Source organism: Triturus cristatus, chromosome 6, assembly GCF_964204655.1.
Source record: "Triturus cristatus chromosome 6, aTriCri1.1, whole genome shotgun sequence".
In the NCBI taxonomy this organism is placed as follows: domain Eukaryota; kingdom Metazoa; phylum Chordata; class Amphibia; order Caudata; family Salamandridae; genus Triturus; species Triturus cristatus.
In genome coordinates, this window is record NC_140589.1 from 103,021,979 (window position 1) to 103,040,874 (window position 18,896).

Below are 18,896 nucleotides of genomic sequence, written 5' to 3' on the forward strand. Positions count from 1 at the left end.
GCGGCTTGTGCAGGAAGTATGGCTCTTTGGCAGCTATGTTGTTAATGTGAGCAGTGTTCATTACATAGCGCCTGCTGCCCTGGACTTGCGGCTTCCCACCACTGTAAACGGCATGTTACCATTGCCAGTAGGTGTGACTGTACTTATCAGCAAGCCGCCCCCCACCTCAGTGCAATTACTTTTCAGCCGTGGTCTGGATAATTCCTTTCCGCGTCTCCAGACTAGGCAATGAAAAGCATTCTGTGGTAAATGTGGTCATTTTAATCACAAGCCTTGTTTTCTCAAATGTAAAACGGAAGGGATGCGATAATAGGCGAAATGGTATTGCATTGAAAATGCATTTATGTAGCGCTTTTTACCGCTGACTCAATGTTGGGACGCTTTCATAGAAAGGGTAGCACGCTGCTCCATATGTTGATAGTTGCCATGCTGTTCAAATTGTATTATCCATAACCTTCACGCAGACTTTCCCACCCGCCCCACAAACTATCCGTAAGCCATCATACACCAGATTGGGTTTCCTGAAGAGGCGGCGAAGGCCCAAAAATAATGTTGCTATATGAGTATACTGGCAAATAAATAATACAGTGTCACAACTAAGGGGCACGATTCCATTTTACAATGGCCATCCGTTCAATGATCTCATAATGGGGCTAAAAATCCAAGCAGACATCATCAAACAAAGGAACATTTTACAATGCTTTTTGCTACTGATTGCTTGTGATGCAAAACGGGACAAATAGAACTGTTCTTTTCGCTTCCTTGGATGTATGTGTTTATGTGATGGTAGTTGTATAGCGCAAACTAAGCTCAAGAGCAACAGAACAGTGAACGAGGGTGTGCCCCCCTGGGTATGCAAAAATTGGGAGAAGGTCCAATGTGTGCCCTGTCAGGTCAGCAGAGGTGCTCTTTGAAGATGTGTGTCTTCAGCTTTTTTTTTTTTTTTTTATAACTGCAGCAGAGTTGGTACTGATGGGATGTCAAAAAGCATTTGCAAGAAATTGTCTCCTGTTTCGCGGATTATTTCCGCGAGGTGTATTCTCCGGTCTCTCCTTGCTCGGAGGAGGACTCCCATTCCCTGCTTAGGGATATCGCGCTGCCTTCCCTCTCGGAGGAGGACAGGGTGTCGATGGATGCCGCTCCTACATCCGACGAAATTGCCCTCGCCATACGTTCGGTTGCCTCTGGCAAGGCCATGGGCCCAAATGGCATCCCTATCGAGTTATATGAGTTGCGACCAGATGTGCTGGCGCCCCACCTCCGCGCGATGTTCCTGGCGGCCCACTCGCTGGGCTCCCTCCCGCCGGACCAGCGTCTGGCTACTATTGTGGTGATCCACAAGGAGGGGAGGCCTCGGGACCGGGTCACATCCTATCGGCCTATCTCGCTTTTGAATGCGGAGCCCAAAATTCTCGCCAAAGTGCTGGCCAATCGGCTGGTCGGCGTGGTGGGCGACCTGGTCCACCAAGACCAGTCCGGCTTTATCCCCCATCGCAACACAGCCCTTAATCTGCGGCGCTTGCACGGGGTGCTCGCACGTGTCCCATTCGTGCTGGAGCTGGCTGGTGAGCCTGGCTCCAGGAGTCTGGTTGGGTCTGCCCCAGTGGTGAGTGTGAGATTAGCATGCTGATGGCTGGGGAGGAGTGCACCTTGGACCTGAATAGGGCAGGGTTTTCCCCACACACTGCTAGCTCCGCCCCCTGTGGTGCGACTGACGACCCTAGCCCTGCCAGTGAATAGAGTGAGGGGCTGAGCACATCAAGGGTGCTCCCCAACCAGCTGCGACTGGTTTTCCCCCTCACCCTGAACCCAGACAAAGGGATTTGGTGTATAAAAAGGGGCTGTGTCCCCTTACAAAATGTTCTTGTTCTGTCTTGAATCTACCAGGGGCGTGCTGCTGCTGGGGCCCAGGGGAAGGCTTGCCTCCCTGGGCCCTGCCCAGCCCCTGGATGTCCTGGATATTGGAGGACTGTACTTCTAGCGCCTGGTGAGCGCTTTATTGCTGGTTCTCTTTTTGGATCCTGACAGGGGGGGGCTTGCTGCTGGAGGGGCCCAGGAGGGACCGCCATGGGGGCTACCTCCCTGCTGGAGGGCCCTGTGTGCTGGCCCCTGGGCCCTACCTTGCCCCCTGGATGCCCTCAGGACCTTGGGGACCTTTTTGCTGGTCCTTTTGCTTTACTAAGGCTTGTTAGCCTGCCAAGCGCCCTGGGAGCGCGTGGGCCTCGCAGAACGGCGCTGCACGACGAGCGAGGAGGGAATCCCCAGCCCAGGGATTCCCCCATGGTATGTGCCTTGCGGGTGCCCACCCCGCGAATTTGATTGCTTAGGGTGCACAGGTGCCCACCCTGCGTCTTCATTTTTTATTGCCTAATTAATGCGGGTGCCCACCCCGCGCTTTAGCCTCTTTAATCGATTTCCTGATCTCGCGGGTGCCCACCCCGCATGGCCGCCTGTTGTCTTGTGCCTTCGCGGTTGCCCACCCCGCATCTGAGCCGTGATGGAGTCACCGCCGCGGCCCGAGCCGCGCATTGGATTCCCTCCGGGCCGCTACCCAGCGCGACCCGGAAGGCAGGGACTCCGTGGGCGGGGCTTCCGGGTCGAGGGAAGCCCCACGAGAGGAGAGTCCGCGCCGGCATTCAGTAAGAAGACGGAGAGGACGGGAGCCTACCCCGCCTCCCCGAGTGCCCCTGCAGAGTCCCGGGTCCCAGGAGGGGGCCCGGGTAAAGTAGAAGACGCCGCAGGGGGGAGACGCAGCCTCCCAGGCAAACGGTGAGTGCGGGCGTCCCCCCCCCTCTGCTACGTGCAGAGTATTCTTTATTACAGAGCCAAGAAGGCTCCAACGAAGGGCCCATGTATGTTGGTTTTGAGCGCCAGGGCGCTCCAACGGGGGTTATACTTTGGGTAAGGGCCCCAGTGGGGGTCCCCCCCCCGGCCAGTGGTGCCCATGCTGCCACACCTCGGGGGCATGTTTATTTAAAGCGCCAGGGTGCTCCAATGCAGGGCACAGTTGGTTTCCGAGCCTGCGTGGCTCCAACGTTCTGAGGCAAATTAATTGTTTCTCGAGCCCAGAGAGGCTCCCACGCTAGGGGGACATGGTTGTTTCTTTAGAGCCTCTGTGGCTCCAACGCTAGGGGGACATGTCGTTCTAGAGCCTAGGTGGCTCCAACGTCTGTGACATCATTTGAAGGGCCATTGAGAGCCCATGCCTTATTTGCCTTCCCCAGCTGCGCAGCACTTAGTGCCAGCTGCAGCGTTTAGGCCCTGTGCTTGTCCCCAGCTGCCCAGCAAGTAGTGGGCAGCTGCTACGTTTAGGTTCTGGTGCGTCCTGGACTCTAATATGCTTTTGGGTGCTAGGAAATGTACTGTGTATAGTATGTTTGGCGCACCCTGTGTCTTATACCTCTAAATGTGGTTATTTCTGCCTAGAAGGTTGTTTTACCTTGTTTAGGTTGATGGTAGGGAGAATGTACTTCCCTGTGTTATGTACGCCCCTAGTGTAGGTATACTTAGGTGGCTAGGTCTAAGGCGTTAGACTTGCGAGAATTGCATAATGTGATTTATGCCCCTGTGATAGATGCAGGATAGGTTTTATACCTGATGCTAGTGTGATGACGCTGAGGTCATTATTGCGCCAGTAGAGGCTGGTTGTGCTCTACAGTTACTTTGTGTTATGTTCTACGTTTACTATTGGTGATTGTGCTATGTTCTAAGTGCTAATTCCTGACAGTGGTCCATGTGGCCCTGTCCCCTGTATATATGATCCCTTGTAAATTCTGCCCGTGCCTGTTGGCACATTGTAGAGTGTGTGTTTTTATCTAATGTGTTGTGTATAATACAAAGGCTATTTTTATAGAATACCTTGTGGGGAGTTTCCTTTGTGGTGGGCCTTGGGTGTTGTTGCTGGGTGCGCGCGCAAACGCTTTACACATCGCCTCAGGGATAAGGCTGTCTGCTCGTGCCAAGCTACCAAGGGGGTGAGCAGGGGTTATCTTTGGCGTGTAACTCCCCAGCCCTGACTAGAGTGGTGGTTTCTGCCTGGCTTTGGCGCAAGCCTCAGCCAACCAGAAATCCCATTTCTAACAGCGTCCTTAGACGCCACTATGGCGTTTGACACGCTGGAGTGGCCATACATTTGGGCGATGCTGGCGAGGTTTGGATTCGGCCCGGGCTTCATCAGTTGGGTCAAACTGTTGTATTCGGGCCCATTGGCGCAGGTGGTGGTGAATGGAAGAGTTTCGGCCCCATTCGAGCTGGGTCGGGGCACGCGACAGGGCTGCCCCTTGTCGCCGCTCCTGTTTGCGCTGGCCTTGGAGCCCCTGGCGGAGTGGCTGCGGTGGCACCCCTCCATCCGTGGTCTCCGTTGGACCCCCGAGTATGAGGACTGTGTGTCCCTATACGCTGACGACATCCTTTTGTATCTAGCCTCCCCACGTAAGTCACTCATAGTCCTGGTCGATGTTTTACGTTCATTCGGCCGGAACTCAGGCCTTGTCATCAACTGGGCTAAATCATGCGTGTATGTGCTCACTGGGGAGGCTCCGGTCCTTCCGCCGGGTTGTCCGATTCAGATTGCCTCTCAAGGGTTTCGATACCTGGGTGTCTACATTACTCTGGACCCAGAGGCTCGCTACGAGCGGAACTTGCTTCCCCCTCTCCAGCGCTTGAAGGAGGACGTCGTGCGTTGGCGGCGCCTGCCGCTTTCGCCGCTCGGCCGGGCGGCGGTGTTTAAGATGATGTCGTTGCCACGTTTCTTATACACTCTCCAGAACACTATGGATCCAGTCCCGGCGCGCTACTTCCGTGAGGTGGAGAGTTTACAGCGCCGCCTGTTCTGGGACGGGAGGCCGCGGATTGCTCTGGCGAAGTTGACGCTCCCATGGTATGACGGGGGGATAGCCCTCCCGGACATTAAACGGTATTACTGGGCCTCCCAGCTAGCTGCAATTAACCATGGCCTCTATGGGCCCGCCTTGAACCCGGCGTTTGAGATGGACAAGATGCTACTGCCCGGTGGCGACTACAATCGAGCGCTCTACTCTGGCGCGCCCGATGCTCGCTTGACGGGACCTACGCGTGTCATGATCAGAGTATGGCATGCGGCTAATGCAGCTATGGGGTGGAAGGACCGTTTGACCCGGGCGTCACCGCTGTATGCGTCTGAGAAGCTGGGCTCTCTCTGGACCTCGAAGGGCTTCGCGAAATGGGACATGATAGGCATCAGTACAGTGGGGGATCTCTGGTCGAGGGGAGGATTTAAAACATTCGAGATGCTGCAGACGGAGTTTCAGTTGCAGGCTAGTGAATACTTTCGATACCTGCAGATCCGTCATGCACTGGGCTCCGTCTTCCCAGACGTCGCCTCCATCCCGGAGTCTTCCCCCCTGGAGGATAGAGTGCTAGATGGCCACGTCCCAGATAGTACGATCTCCCTTATTTATAAAAAATTGATTAATGATCGATCGGGCTTGCTGATTGGCCTTCGCGAGGCTTGTGTTGCTGACGGTCTGGAATTGGACGATGAGGACTGGATCTCCGCGGTGGCCTCTCCGAAGGAGGTGGCTATACCGGCTCGCCTTCGCTTCGTCCAGCTCAAAATACTCCACCGGGTCTACATGACGGGGCCAAGGCTTCTGCGCATGGGCTACACTGTGGATGGTTTGTGTAAGCATGGTTGTGGTGCCGTGGCGACCTTCCTGCACATTTTATGGGAATGCCCGAAGGTGGAGCGACTCTGGCGCGGTGTGCACGAGGTCCTGCGAGTGGTTACGCGTGTTGCGCTGCTGCTGGAAGCGAGGAGATGCCTGCTGAATGTGTGGGAACCAACTGACTACTCGGCTCCGCAAACGTGGTGGGTGACTCTGGGATATATGATTGCTAAGCGTGACATTGCGCAACTGTGGGGATCCCAGAAACCCCCGACGGTGTCGGCCTGGAAAGAGCACATGGACTGGTGCATGTTTCGAGAAAAGGTGGTGTATGTGGCGAGGGGTAAGCCTGCGACATGGGTGAAAGTGTGGGGCCCCTGGAACGCCTACCGTGGGAGTATTTGCGCGCCACCATTGCTGCCTGCTGCCTCACCAGCCCCGTCCCCTTAGCTGACCCCTTCCCCTAGCCCCGGGTACAGGTTCCCCCAGTCCTCGCTCTGTTTCCCTTCCCCTCTTTGGACTCCTCTAATAGTTGGGGTTCCCCCTTTTGGGAGCACGTGCTGTTACTTTCGACTGTAGGGTAGCCTTGTGGGTGTTGTTTTTTTGTTGTTTGTATAAAATGAAACCGCACTGTGACGTATTATGGCTGTGGCCCATGATGTTGATGACTCCTGCTTATGCTCCTTTGTAATGCCAAGGGTTCTATGAACGTATGCCATATGTTTCTGCCATTCCTAGCGGCCGGCCGGAAGGTTGTGGGCCCATAATTGTATCTTATTGAGATTTGTAATAAACGGTTTCAAAAAAACAAAACAAAAAAAAAGCATTTGCAATGCAATAGGTCTCGCATTTACGCGAGTTTAAGCTATTACCATTGTAAATGACAAAGCCTTTTATTTATGTTTTAAAAACGAAAATAAAAATAAAAGGCATTGCAAAAAACAATGTCAATGCTCAAAGTAGCATAAAGTTTCAAAACCTACACATAGATAAAAGGTTTGTCATTTACAATGCCAATAGCTCAAACGTTTGCGAATGCGAGAGCTATTGCATTGCAAATGCTTGTCATTCCTTCCTGAAGGGGCCAATACAATGTAACTTTGTTATACAAGGTAGCATCAAGAAAGACTGGGCCAATAAACTGTAGAGAATCATGAAAAATCAAAATTGTATTTGATATTTTGGCTACATTTGATTTCACTGATAGGACAAATTCTTATGAAACCAGCCATTTAACCTAACATGTATCATCACATTTACTCACAGACAGAGAGAGGTGAAATCCTTTAATACATCAGCCCCCTTTTCTAGTGAGTCAGTATTGATTGTAAGTGAATTGCCAAGCACCCCAGGCTTTAAACATTCAATGCAAGATGTAGTGACAGGTATATGTGAAAATAATGTTGTTACCAAGCACTTGCTAGATGGTATGCTGAAAGTATCTTTACAATCTTCAGAGATAATGAAGAATGCTATTGACTTTGTAGGCCATTTTGATGCAGTAAAAATGTATTTGGACCTCGTATACCTTGTGCATTCGCTATCTATACACATGCTCTACCAGTGCAGAAGACAGGCAATAATTCAAATTAAATTCAAATTCCATAAACACCGGAAAAACAGTTTTTGTTATTTTTAACGGTGCGAAAATGTGTAACCACTAATAACCACTGTGTTTTTTAAGGTATTGAAAAAACCCCACCAGAATTTACCAAAAATAGAAACTGAAAACAGGAAAGCCTAGCCAACATTAACACCGGTTGGGGAGCCAATATTCGTATCAGACCAGGGAGCTCTACCACAACCCTCCTGGCTGCTGAGATCACAGGCAACCTACTTTTACTCCCACTCAGATCCTGAACTTCATTATGATGATGATGATAATGTTGAAGATGAGAGCCCTTACATGAAAACATGTTTATGGATTTGCAGGATGCCAGTGGCCTGGACACCTTACCAGACCTATCTACCCCTAATGCTGCCACAGAAGAATCTGCTTCCTTTGCTACAGTAATTTGGTGGACAGCAGAAGTCTTGACCTCACCCTACCAACCACAAAGTCAACATTAGTCCTCACTGAGGTCCTCAGGCCAAACTAACCAGGAATCTCTCCTCCCTTTTAATGACACCCTATCGGACATACTGCTGGACAAAGCCAGGATCTAGCCCCCCAGTTAACAGACAAATTGCAAGGTGACATAGACATTCCCCCGAAGATCAGGAATTCCTCATCCAACACCCCACCCTGGAAAGTCTGGTGGTGCAGGCATCTACAAGTAGACTCAATTCCAGCACGTTTCCAACTACCCCATCAGACAGGGAGTCAAATTAAATGGAAACCTTTGCCTACCACATGTTGTTATCCATCAGCCTTGCCCTCTGATCAGTAAGTACCAGCTGCTGGATGGGGAGCCTCTAGCGTGTGTTGTGGGGCAGAGTGGAGGACATCTTGCTAGCTGTCCCTGATTACATCGGGGCAACCCTGCAATGCCCCATTACGGACCACCAGGAAGCATGTGGTACTCCATATATTCAGCTCTGGAAACAACCAACTGTCTAGGTAGGGCGGTTGGGACCAGCGTAGTGCTTACACGCCATGTCTTGATTCTCTCCATTGGCATTTCGAATGATGTTCAGCAATCCTTAATGAACATGCCCTTTGATGTATCTAGACTCTGTGGAGCAAAAGCAGACCCTGTCTTGGAAATATATATAGAGAGCAAAGCCACTGCACACTATCTAGGCCTAGCTCTGCCTGCTCACCACTTCCTCCAGCAGTTCAGCCAATTTCAAGGCTTTAGCAGGGGATACCAGCAGAGATGCCAGAGTGTGCCTTGACAATAGCATGACTCTCACTTCTTTCGAGGTAGAGACAGAAGAACAGGCCAACAGCATCAAGGTTCCCAGGGGTGACACATTACCCAAACCCCAGCCCCCTTCCCCTCGTGCAGCTGCCACAAAACTGCTTTAATAAACCCCCTGTGGCTCATGAGCACCTGGTGGGAGGACGTATCTGCTATGAATTGTGAAACACGTTTATTCCCTACCCAGTAATGTACCCCCGGATTTTCCTGCCACACCACAACACCTCCCAGAGTACCACATGTCTATACTCTGTGGAGAAGTTCAGGCTCTCTAAGCCAAGAGAACAATAGGGTGTTGATATTCGAGATTGTGACTGGCTGCTATTCCATTATTTCCTGGTTCAGAAGAACAGAGGCCTTCATACCATACAGAAGAAAAAGTTCAAAATGGTCACCCTGTTCCTAATTTTGCCTGCTCTGGATCCAGAAGACTGGATGGTGGCATTGCATTAGCAGGACACTTATTCTCACATCCATGTCCAGCAATCCCACAGATGTTGCTTGTGGTTTCAGGTAGGCCAAGACCACTTTCAGTTCTCTGGCCTCCCCTTTGGCCTTACCAGTGGCCCTCAGGTGTTCATTAAGGTAACGGTGGTGGTCACAGCCTATATTCGATGGTTGGGACTATTAGTGTTCCCATACATCAAAGACTGGCTGCTGAAGGCAAGCTTACCTCAAACAATGGTCCTCCACCTCCAGACGACGGACAACCTGTTGACAACATTGGGCTTTCCCATCAACGTGCCGAAGTAACACCTAACTCCTTCACAGCAACTCCCCTTGATTTGTGCCATCTTGATTACGATACGCTTAAGAGCCTTACCTCAACTTCAATGAGTCCAGGATATTCAGGTATGATCCTAATGTTTCAACCTTTGGCCTTGGTCTCAGTGAGAGCAGCTCTGAGGCTTCTGGGGCTCTTGGCCTCCTACATCCTGCATGTGAACCATGCCAGGTGGCATATGCCAGTTGTGCAGTAGAATCTGAAAATCTGTGTGCTCAGCAGCAAGGGAACCAGTCTGATTCCATCCAGGTGTCAGAGAAGACTGCGAACGATCTGTAGTAGTGGCTGCTCACCCACAGTTGGACCTGTGCCAGATGCCTCTTCCTACTTCTCCCAGAGTTAATGATCATGGTAGATACATTATTGCTGGGTTGGGGAGGTCATCTGGGAGAGAAGGCGATTAGAGGACTGATCTCTGGCGAAGGCTCATCTCTACATCAACTTTCTAGAGTTGCGAGCAATTTGCTTGGCATTTAAGGCATTCGTCGCGACCATCAAGGGAGAATGGGTACCGGTGCTTAAAGACAACACAACTGCAACAAACCGGCAGGTTGGGGCTGAAGGTCCTGTGCCAGGAGTCCCTATGACTCTGGAAGTGGCCGAACACTCAAATCATCTCCCTGATTGCCCAACACCTGAGAGAATCTTTAAACAGCAGGGCGGATGAACTCAGCTGACGGTACCTAACAGATTACGAATGCCAGTTCTACTTGGAGGAGGTTCAGGGCATCTTTCAAATATTGGGAGAACCCTGGCATGATCTATTCGGCACCAAGGAGAACGTGCATTGTCCAAAATTTTGTATGTTGGTGTTCCCAAGTTGGGTCTCCCTCAGAGACACCTTTCACCAGGACTGGGACTCGGGACTCCTGTACACTTTTCCACCCCTACCTCTGTTTCCCTGAGTGCTAAAAAAAAAAAAGGTCAAGAATGGTGGGACCCAGACATCCTGATGGCTTGAGACTAGGGAAGGAGAGTGGAATATCCGGAAATTTCGGCCATGAGCATTTGTCCTCAAATCTGGCTGCTCCTGCTTTGAGGTCTTTCTATAGCAACAGCAGGGCTGAGTCTTGCACCCGAGGCTGCACAGTCTGAACCTCCATGCATGGAAGTTGAACTGCGATGGTTGATGACTTTTGATCTCTCCACCCAAGTAGTTGGTGCCATCTTGGTAGCCAGGCGTCCATCTACCAAAACTGTCCATGCAGAACGCTGGGAGAAGTTTGTTTTCTTTTGTTCCTCCTAGAATGTTCAACCCTTGAATGCAAGGTTCTTACCTGCCTGATATGCACCCCCTTTGAACCGATGCACAGCTGCTTTCTGTCTGCTCTCTATAAAGACAGTGTTTCTCATTGCCACAGCATCTGCCCTTTGAGTGAGCCACCTCTTGCCCATACAACAATCCTATACATCCTTTTTTCCGGAAAAGCTGGTCCTCCGGCAGGAATGCTGCTTTCGTTCAAAGGTAATCACACCCTTCAACATAGTCTTTTTATGGTCCACCTCATCCCTGTAAACAGGAGGAACAGCTCCACGTCATGACCCTAAGATGGCCCTCAGCTTTTAAATCGATTGGACCAGAGACCAATGATTAGACACTGAACTCTGTGGAGCAAAAAAGGGAAAAGTGATGCAGAATGGGCCAATCTCTTGATGCATAATTTTACGCATTAAGATCTGCAATGGGTTAGCCAAAACGCAACCCCCAGAAGGCTTGCATGCTCATTCCAACAGAGCAAAGGCTGATAACTGGTGCATGGTGTGCCATTCCTGGACATCTGTTGGGCTGCCACGTGGACGTCCCTACACACGTTCATAAAGCTCTGTTGCCTGGACAGCCAGGTCTGGCAGGACGGGCAGGATTTTCTGGTCTGAGCCATCCCACAGATCCACCACCTGGTCAGGTACTGCTTTGGTATCTATTCAGAAGTTGAGAAATCTGCGATTAGTCTCTATCTGAAGAAAATGTTGATGTCCTTGGTAATGCCTTTTCTGGTAGAGACACTGATTCACCTGACACCTGATCCTACCTCCTCCCCGTTCTGTGGAATGAACTCATAAAGTCCATGAATAAGATCCCTATTTAGACTTCTTCACACGGCATATTCTGTTTTTTATGGGGTCCACATCTGTTTGACGGATATCTGAAAGAAACAGACGTCGACGCACAGAGGTGGCTCAGATACAGGGGCCCTGATGCCACATTTGGGGTGGGACAGACCAGATGCAGAGCTGCACGACTTAACCTACCGAGACGTGAGGGAATTGCTGTCAAAATCCTTCTGATCTAGTCTGGCACCTGGGGAAAATCATAATGTGAGGAATCTGCGGTTAGATTGAGTCTCTACCAGAAAAGGCATTACAGAAGGTAAGTAACTTGTTCACTTGTGCCATAATTCATTTTAATTGTGTGACAGTAACTGTCTAGCACAGCTGCTTGTACCAGTGTTGGAGGTGGACGACTGCCTCCTACAAAATATTTAGGGTACTTTTTTGTTGTTTTATTGCATATTAAGGATTGCCAACAATGGTGAACAGAGATTTAGAGACAGAGGTCTATAAAGTATTTAACTTGAAAGAGAAATAACTGGATTTCTGTTTTGATATGTTTAAGCTTCAGGTAGGTTCTAGACCTCCAGGAATGGATGAGGTGTAATCAGTGTTTGAGGCGTTGACTGTCTGGTGTCGGGAAACATAATCTGGTTTTGCGTCATTAGTGTAATGGTGAGATTTAGTGTTCTTCTTTGAGCATTAGCCTAGTGTGTTTTAATGTACAGGATATTTCGTGTACATATGTCTTATACCTGTAAATGTAGAGTATTTATCACAATCACAAGTATTCCCTAAATCGCCCCAATATTCAAAACCTATGTGCACATCACAAGGTTTTGGACCAAAGTTGATTCTTTTGATATAGGCAAACACATACTATTATTACATAGGACATATTTTCAATTTTAAGTAAAGTAAAATGAATTGATTTGCCCATAATAACACAATGCCTTTGGTTCAGTTGCCGAAACTGAGATTAGAACCTTTGTCTCTGTCTGCAATTAAATCATATTGCCTCCCAATCACAACTGAGCTGTGATTTCAAGACGTTTACTACTGGCTAGCTCCTGATGAGGTTACCTCTTTTCTTTTGTGTATGTTGAGTGATGCTACCTAATTTTCAGTGTGTGTCAAGACTTGCATGATGTGGTAAGCTTTGTGTTATCCACGTCTTGGTTTTCAGCCAATGTTGTATTCTTTCTCACACAGCCATGGCTCTACTCCAGAGAAGTGCGAGTGCGCTCTTGAGTTACCCAGTAAGCAGCGCCCTCTGCCAGCGCACATTCAGGTAATATTCCAATTGCTGTGCGGAAAGTGTTGAACGTGGCATCATTGGGGTTGTGGGAAGGTCTTTGTTATTGCAATCTCTTTTCCATGTATAACATCACAGATGCTTCAACAGTAGACATCCACCATTACAAAGAAGGATGGAGCAGCTAACAGCATATGCTGGTATGTACTCTGAGTATGTCCTTTTCAAACATCCCAAGAGTTTGTAGATTTGGAAAACAGTGTAGTGTGAAGGAAATCACAGCTTATGTTGACTACACTCTATATGGATCAAGCTGTGAAGTCATCGGATAAGAGACTGTGTTTGACACGCTGTGGATTGAAGGTACTCGAAGAGTGTGAATTTTCCTAGCTGTTAGTAAAGGAAAGTCCAGATTTTCTTAAAGACAATACATAATAAACAAGCAAGATTGGCAGCATAATATTGTAATCAACTATCAATGCCAGCATCTCCATCCTCATCTGAGAACTTAACTTTCACCTACAAGACCGCATTGACCCAAACTCTATGGCCCTTCTAGAAAACCTTGGAAATCTTCTTCTTACCCAGCACGTTACCGAACTCCCCCACACAACCAGACTACTATTGGACCCAATTTCCTTCTCAATCTGCAACATCACAGTCGACAAGCCAGCAACAATGAGCTGGACAGACCATGCCCTTGTCAGTTTTGAATAGCCAATTGACACCATCACAAACCTACCACTACCAAAACCGCTTTAGCAGCTGGAAAAGCATCTCAGAAAAGGAATGGACCTCTGCCCTCTACGAGCACCGGCCTGAACACACCGTCTACTTGCTGAAAACCTCAACAGCTGGATCACTGCATGTGCAGACACCCTGGCTCCCCTCAAGCACAACCCAACGGCAAGATCCAGACGATACGCCACCTGGTACACAGAGCAGTTTGGGCTGATGAAATGCCACTGCAAGCAACTGGGGTGAAAATGGAAAAAAATTAGACTGCAGATAAAGGAATCTTCAAATCAGACCTAAGATGCCACCACCAGCAGATAGGGAACACCTAGCGTTTAGCTCTTGCAGATTGCATCAACATCAGCACTAAGGGCAGCAAGGAAATCTTCGCCATTATCAAAGATTTAATTGCGCCTCCAGCAACATCAACCACTCACAAGACCTTTTCAACAAGCTCTTGGAATTCTTCTGTAACAGAATCCCCTCCATCTATAGCAACTTTGACCTTCAACCATACCCAGTCACCTTCACAACTCACGACTGATAAATTAGCCCTGACCTCGTGGCCTGTCTTCACCACTGTCAAAATCGCTGCTACCATGAAGGCCATCCACTCGGGCGCTCCATCTGACCATTGTCCCACCACGCCTTCACCAAAGGATTCCTACAGATCAGTGAAGCACTAGTACTCCTTCTCAATGCCTCCATCAACTCGGCCACATTCCCGGACACTTGGAAACATGCCACCATTATGCCTCTGCTCATGAAACCACAAGCTGATCCGAATATATGACGATACAACGCGTTCCATTACAATGCGGTATGTTACATTGCGGTTTTTACAATGCAAGTCCTTACAACGACTTGTGCCTGGGGCGCTGGACTCTGGAATAGTATGCTTTACTATTCCAACTCCAGTCTGTGCGGACAGTATGGAAGGTGTTAGAATAGTATATTATACTATTCCTTTGTGTACAGCGCAAGTCGTTGTAACGACTTGCGTTGTGAAAACTGTGATGTAAAAGTATCGCCTTGTAAAGGTTGCGTAGTAAAGGATGTCTCCCGCTGATCCAGCCAAGATTTCCAACTACAGATCCATCTCCCGCTTACCATAACCTGCATAGGACTTCGAGAAACCATTCAACCTATGCCTCACCAGCCACCTCAGCAACCACCAGCTCCTTGACACCCTGCAGTCCAGATTCAGGCCCATCTCCAATACGAAAACAGAACTCCTCCCTGCCTGTGACAACATCTGCATAATACTTGACAGAGGAGACACTGAAGCCCTCATTCTCCTGGAACACTCTGCAGCATTTGACACCGTCTCACACCCCATCGGCATCAGGCAACTGCACAATATTGGCACCCAGTGGTGCAGTCTCCGCTGGATCTCCATCATATTGGATAGAACACAAGCGGTCAGCCTGGCACATTAATTCTCGGACGTCTGCAAACTCATCTGCCCATCCCTCAAGATTCATCCCTCAGCCCCACTCTCTACAGCGCATATGATACCTCTGGCTAGCGTCATCTGCTCACCCAACATAAAAATCCTCTCCTATGCAGATGACCTGCAACTCATACTCTCCCCATGGGACAAGACCCTCCCAACACAGGAAACCAGTTCAAAGCCTGCATGTCCGAAATCGTTAACTGGATGAAAGCTAGCCGTCTCAAGCTCAACACTGACAAGAGAGAAATAGTGATCTTCGGCAAAAACACCTCACTATGGGATTCCAACTGTTGGCTGGCCAAACTCAGACCCACACCCAGAACCCACACCAGGAACCTCGGAATAATCATTAACAGCAAACTGGACATGGCCGCACTGGTTAACACTGTGACTGCATCCTGCTTCCACAGCCTGAAGATGCTGAGGAAGATCTTCAAATAGCTCCCAAGCAACACTAGAAAAACTTTCACTCACGCCCTAGTCACCAGCAAAGTTTACTATGGGAACACGCAGGGATTACCAAGCAACTCACTAGACAACCACAAGCCGTCCACAACTCAACAGCCAGACATCCTCCATCTCCCACACAGAACTCACATCACACCACAACTCAAGGATCTACACTGGCTCCAGATACACAAACGCACTCAATTCAAACTCCATTCTTACACATTAAAAACACTACACAGCTGGGGCCCCACTAGCCTAAAGAGTCGCATCTCCTTCCACCAAGCATCTAGACACCTTCGCTCTGCAGGACTCGCACACATCCCACGCATACACAGAATCAGATCAGGTGGGCCGGTGCTCTCTTACATCACTCCTAACGCGTGGAAATACCTCCAACTCCACATCCGAACCTAATTCTCTCTTCTTGAATTTCTTAAGAAGATGGTGATCTGGCTTTTCAATTAACCAACCTGCCTTTGGCAGGGCTAAGCACACGCATGCTTTTTGGATTTCCAAATTGAGGAGCTTGATAACTGGGGGTGTCGATGGCATGTGTAGCGTTGGCCTGTTTATCTGATTCGCATAAATTAGGGGTGAACTCTACTCAGTTCCTTCTTGTCCAACACACAGACATTGATTTATTGGTTCTTGAGTAATATATTATGTCTTTCCTTTTTGACCTTCTTGATTTCTATTCTGTCTCATGGTGGGCCATTTATTTAGATAATTACCACCTCCCAGAGTGGAGGTTTGACACCTATATGCTCTGCATTTCTGCCACAATATATACATTTCCTTGAATTAAAAATGATTTATTGGATTGGTCCTAAATTATAAACTCCCCAAGTAATTCACACAATCATCATGACTTCGGTCTGTCTGAGTGAAAACAAAATGGCTACAAGACCTCTTAATTCAGTGACGTTCACTGTAATTAAAATAGTGACAAAGATGCACTTCACCTGCCAAGCATTAGCAAGAATTCTCAAACACGAGACGCAGCATTGCAACACTTTGAGAATGCAATTGGCAGTGTGACCCAATCTGAGTACAAATGAGCCATACACTGATGGGCACGTGGAAAGTGGAGCTCAGGTTCGAATTTGTCAGTAGCTATAAGGATGTTTGGCAATAGCAGATCCCATTTCTAAACTAAATTCTAGGGACACTTAAATTGAACCCACTAGTACCAGGTAGCAAGAACCCATATCAGTTTTACTGGATTGCACTATAAATTAACACCACACTTTCGTCCGGTATATTATCTACTTTCTCATGCACTTGTCTTTTGCCCGAATACTCTACGCATTGTTTTCGCTATGTAATTACCCATTTAGATAGGCTGGTCAACCACAATTTTCACTGTTTCTTCTGCTTGCTGAGCAGTATCTCCTCTGGAAGTCTACTTCCAGGTGGCTGTTGCAGGTTGTTCGCACCTAGTTTTGCAACTTAGTGTAATGCCATTGAATTATACGCTAGGTTATTGTGACTAAGTTTGTAGTCTATTTTCGTATATGTTTGTTTTATTTGTATTCTTTTTTCCTATTAACCAGATTGATATGTTTTCTGTTTCTACATCTTTATTGGATTTCTTTCTGTAACATTTTTTTGATGATGTATTTCTGCTAGACGTTTGTTTCCCTCTATTGTGATACAAACCGAATTACTTATCCCACCCCAAAAAACAAAAAAAACCCGGAAAAACTTGAATAGCCAGTAAAAGTTTCTCCATTGCAGCAGATTAATCCAAGCTCCACAGTCCTTCTTCTACATTAATAATGAACCTGTGACTCCAGAGCTCAGGATGTGTATCTCTTGAGCACTGGAACCCTTCAGTTGTATTGCTTTTTGTTGGATCGCTTTTTGTTGAATCCATCCAAGTGAAAAGGCTTTAATTTGTTCCTTACCTCTTTTCATTCTTTCAGCATCACCGCATCCTGCAGTGCCATTCAGAAGATGACCCGTGTTCGCGTGGTTGACAATAGCTCCCTTGGCAACACCCCCTACCACCGACCACCAAAGTGCATCCATGTGTACAACAAGAATGGAATCGGAAAAGTAGGAGACATGATCTTGCTAGCCATAAAGGGGCAGAAGAAAAAAGCGCTCATTGTGGGCCATAAGATGCCAGGCCCCAGAATGACACCAAGGTTTGATTCCAACAACGTCGTCCTCATCGAAGACAATGGGAACCCTGTGGGCACCCGCATCAAGACACCAATTCCCAATATTCTGCGCAAGAGGGAAGGGGAGTTCTCCAAGATACTGGCCATTGCTCAGACCTTCGTTTAAAGATTAAACAGAAGACGGGGCAAATTGGGTGGAACACAAAAACAATGTGCGTGTAGCATTGTCCGCTTCACATTAAAAGCAGAGGCATCCTGCCAAGGCGACATAGGTTGAGCTAAGATCCAGATTGGAACTCCTTCCTTATTTTATTTTTTTATAAACAAAATAAATAAAAGAGCCAGGTTTACTCGTGCTGCTTGAGAGGTCACCCTGGTGTGTTGTGTAAACATTGCAGCAATCAGTGCATTTGTTTAAAAAAAAAAAGGGGGGTCTTTCCATTCAACATGTACCTTGTGATAAGAGTGCATAATCCTTGGTTTCTCTCAGCTGAGCTGGATTAAAGTGCCCCAACAAATAGTGTTACAGCTTGAAGTTTTAATCCTCTAGGGGTGGTCTCCTGTACTATGCCTGTTATATTACTGGTATCTAGGGCTGGGCCTATTGGACCTCCATATGATAACACCCATTCAGGCAAGCAGACATGCAAATGGTCTCCACTGTAATTGGTTATGCCCATTTACCTCCTAAATATTGGTTGTGGAGCTACTGAAAACCTGGTTCGATGTTACCATTTAGAGGCTTGACGGGCTGGACCCTAGTGCTATCTGAGCCTGGTCCTTTTTTGGGAGGGTGTGGAGGGGGCGTCCAGAGTGCTGTGTGCTTTCTATCAGTGGCAGCTTCAGAGGACTATTCGAAAATGCAGAGATTTCAACAAGATATTTGTGTTAGCAAACTAAATAAATTAATACAAAAACTGTAAACTGTAAAAATAAGTGTATCTTATTGAGGGAACAGTGAAAAAAGCTAGTAATTAGCATCTGAATCCAGTTCCTTAGCCCAGCGTTGAATGAGCGGTGGCATGAGTTCAAAGGAAAGTTGAAGAGTAACTTGTTTTCTCCTGAAAACAGTGTTCGTCTCCCAAGCTGTGAGCCGAGCGTTTAAGCTACAACAGAGTTCTTGCTGGTCATACATTGAGCGAGGTCCTTGGGTGTAGCCGGCGCCCATGTTTGTTCCAAGAGGTGCTCTACTGACCGCGCCATTCGTCCTGTTCTCTCAGACCTGCCCCAAGGAGTAGTATAGCAGCCCAGTTTAGGCCACCTTGAGATAATTGGTAATATTCAAGAGGAGGAGGAGGAGCAGCCATTATAGTAGGCTGTCTTCAGCCCAATGTGTCCTGTGCAAGAACTGCGGTCTCCCTTTGCTACAAGACTGGACTATGCTATTGCAAGGGATCCTCAATGGAGAAATACTTTAATAAATCAATCATGTTCCACAACTGCAGTGAAAAGAAGTTACATAAAAGTACATTGGCAGAAACCGATGCAAAGTACAGTGTCTGCAAACAAAAATAATTGTAGGTTGCTTTGTA

General features: G+C 48.1%; 1 protein-coding gene across 1 annotated transcript in view; it reads left to right on the plus strand.

The window, feature by feature from the left end:
- MRPL14 (mitochondrial ribosomal protein L14) overlaps positions 1-17,672 on the plus strand; it is a 54,206-nt gene extending 36,534 nt beyond the window's left edge. Inside the window, exons 2-3 of the mRNA XM_085610289.1 lie at positions 12,555-12,633; positions 17,164-17,672. Of these exons, the coding sequence (XP_085466415.1) occupies positions 12,557-12,633; positions 17,164-17,530 (444 nt within the window). The 5' untranslated portion in view covers positions 12,555-12,556 and the 3' untranslated portion in view covers positions 17,531-17,672. The remainder of the gene's footprint in view (positions 1-12,554; positions 12,634-17,163) is intronic.
- The last annotated feature ends 1,224 nt before the right edge of the window (positions 17,673-18,896 follow it).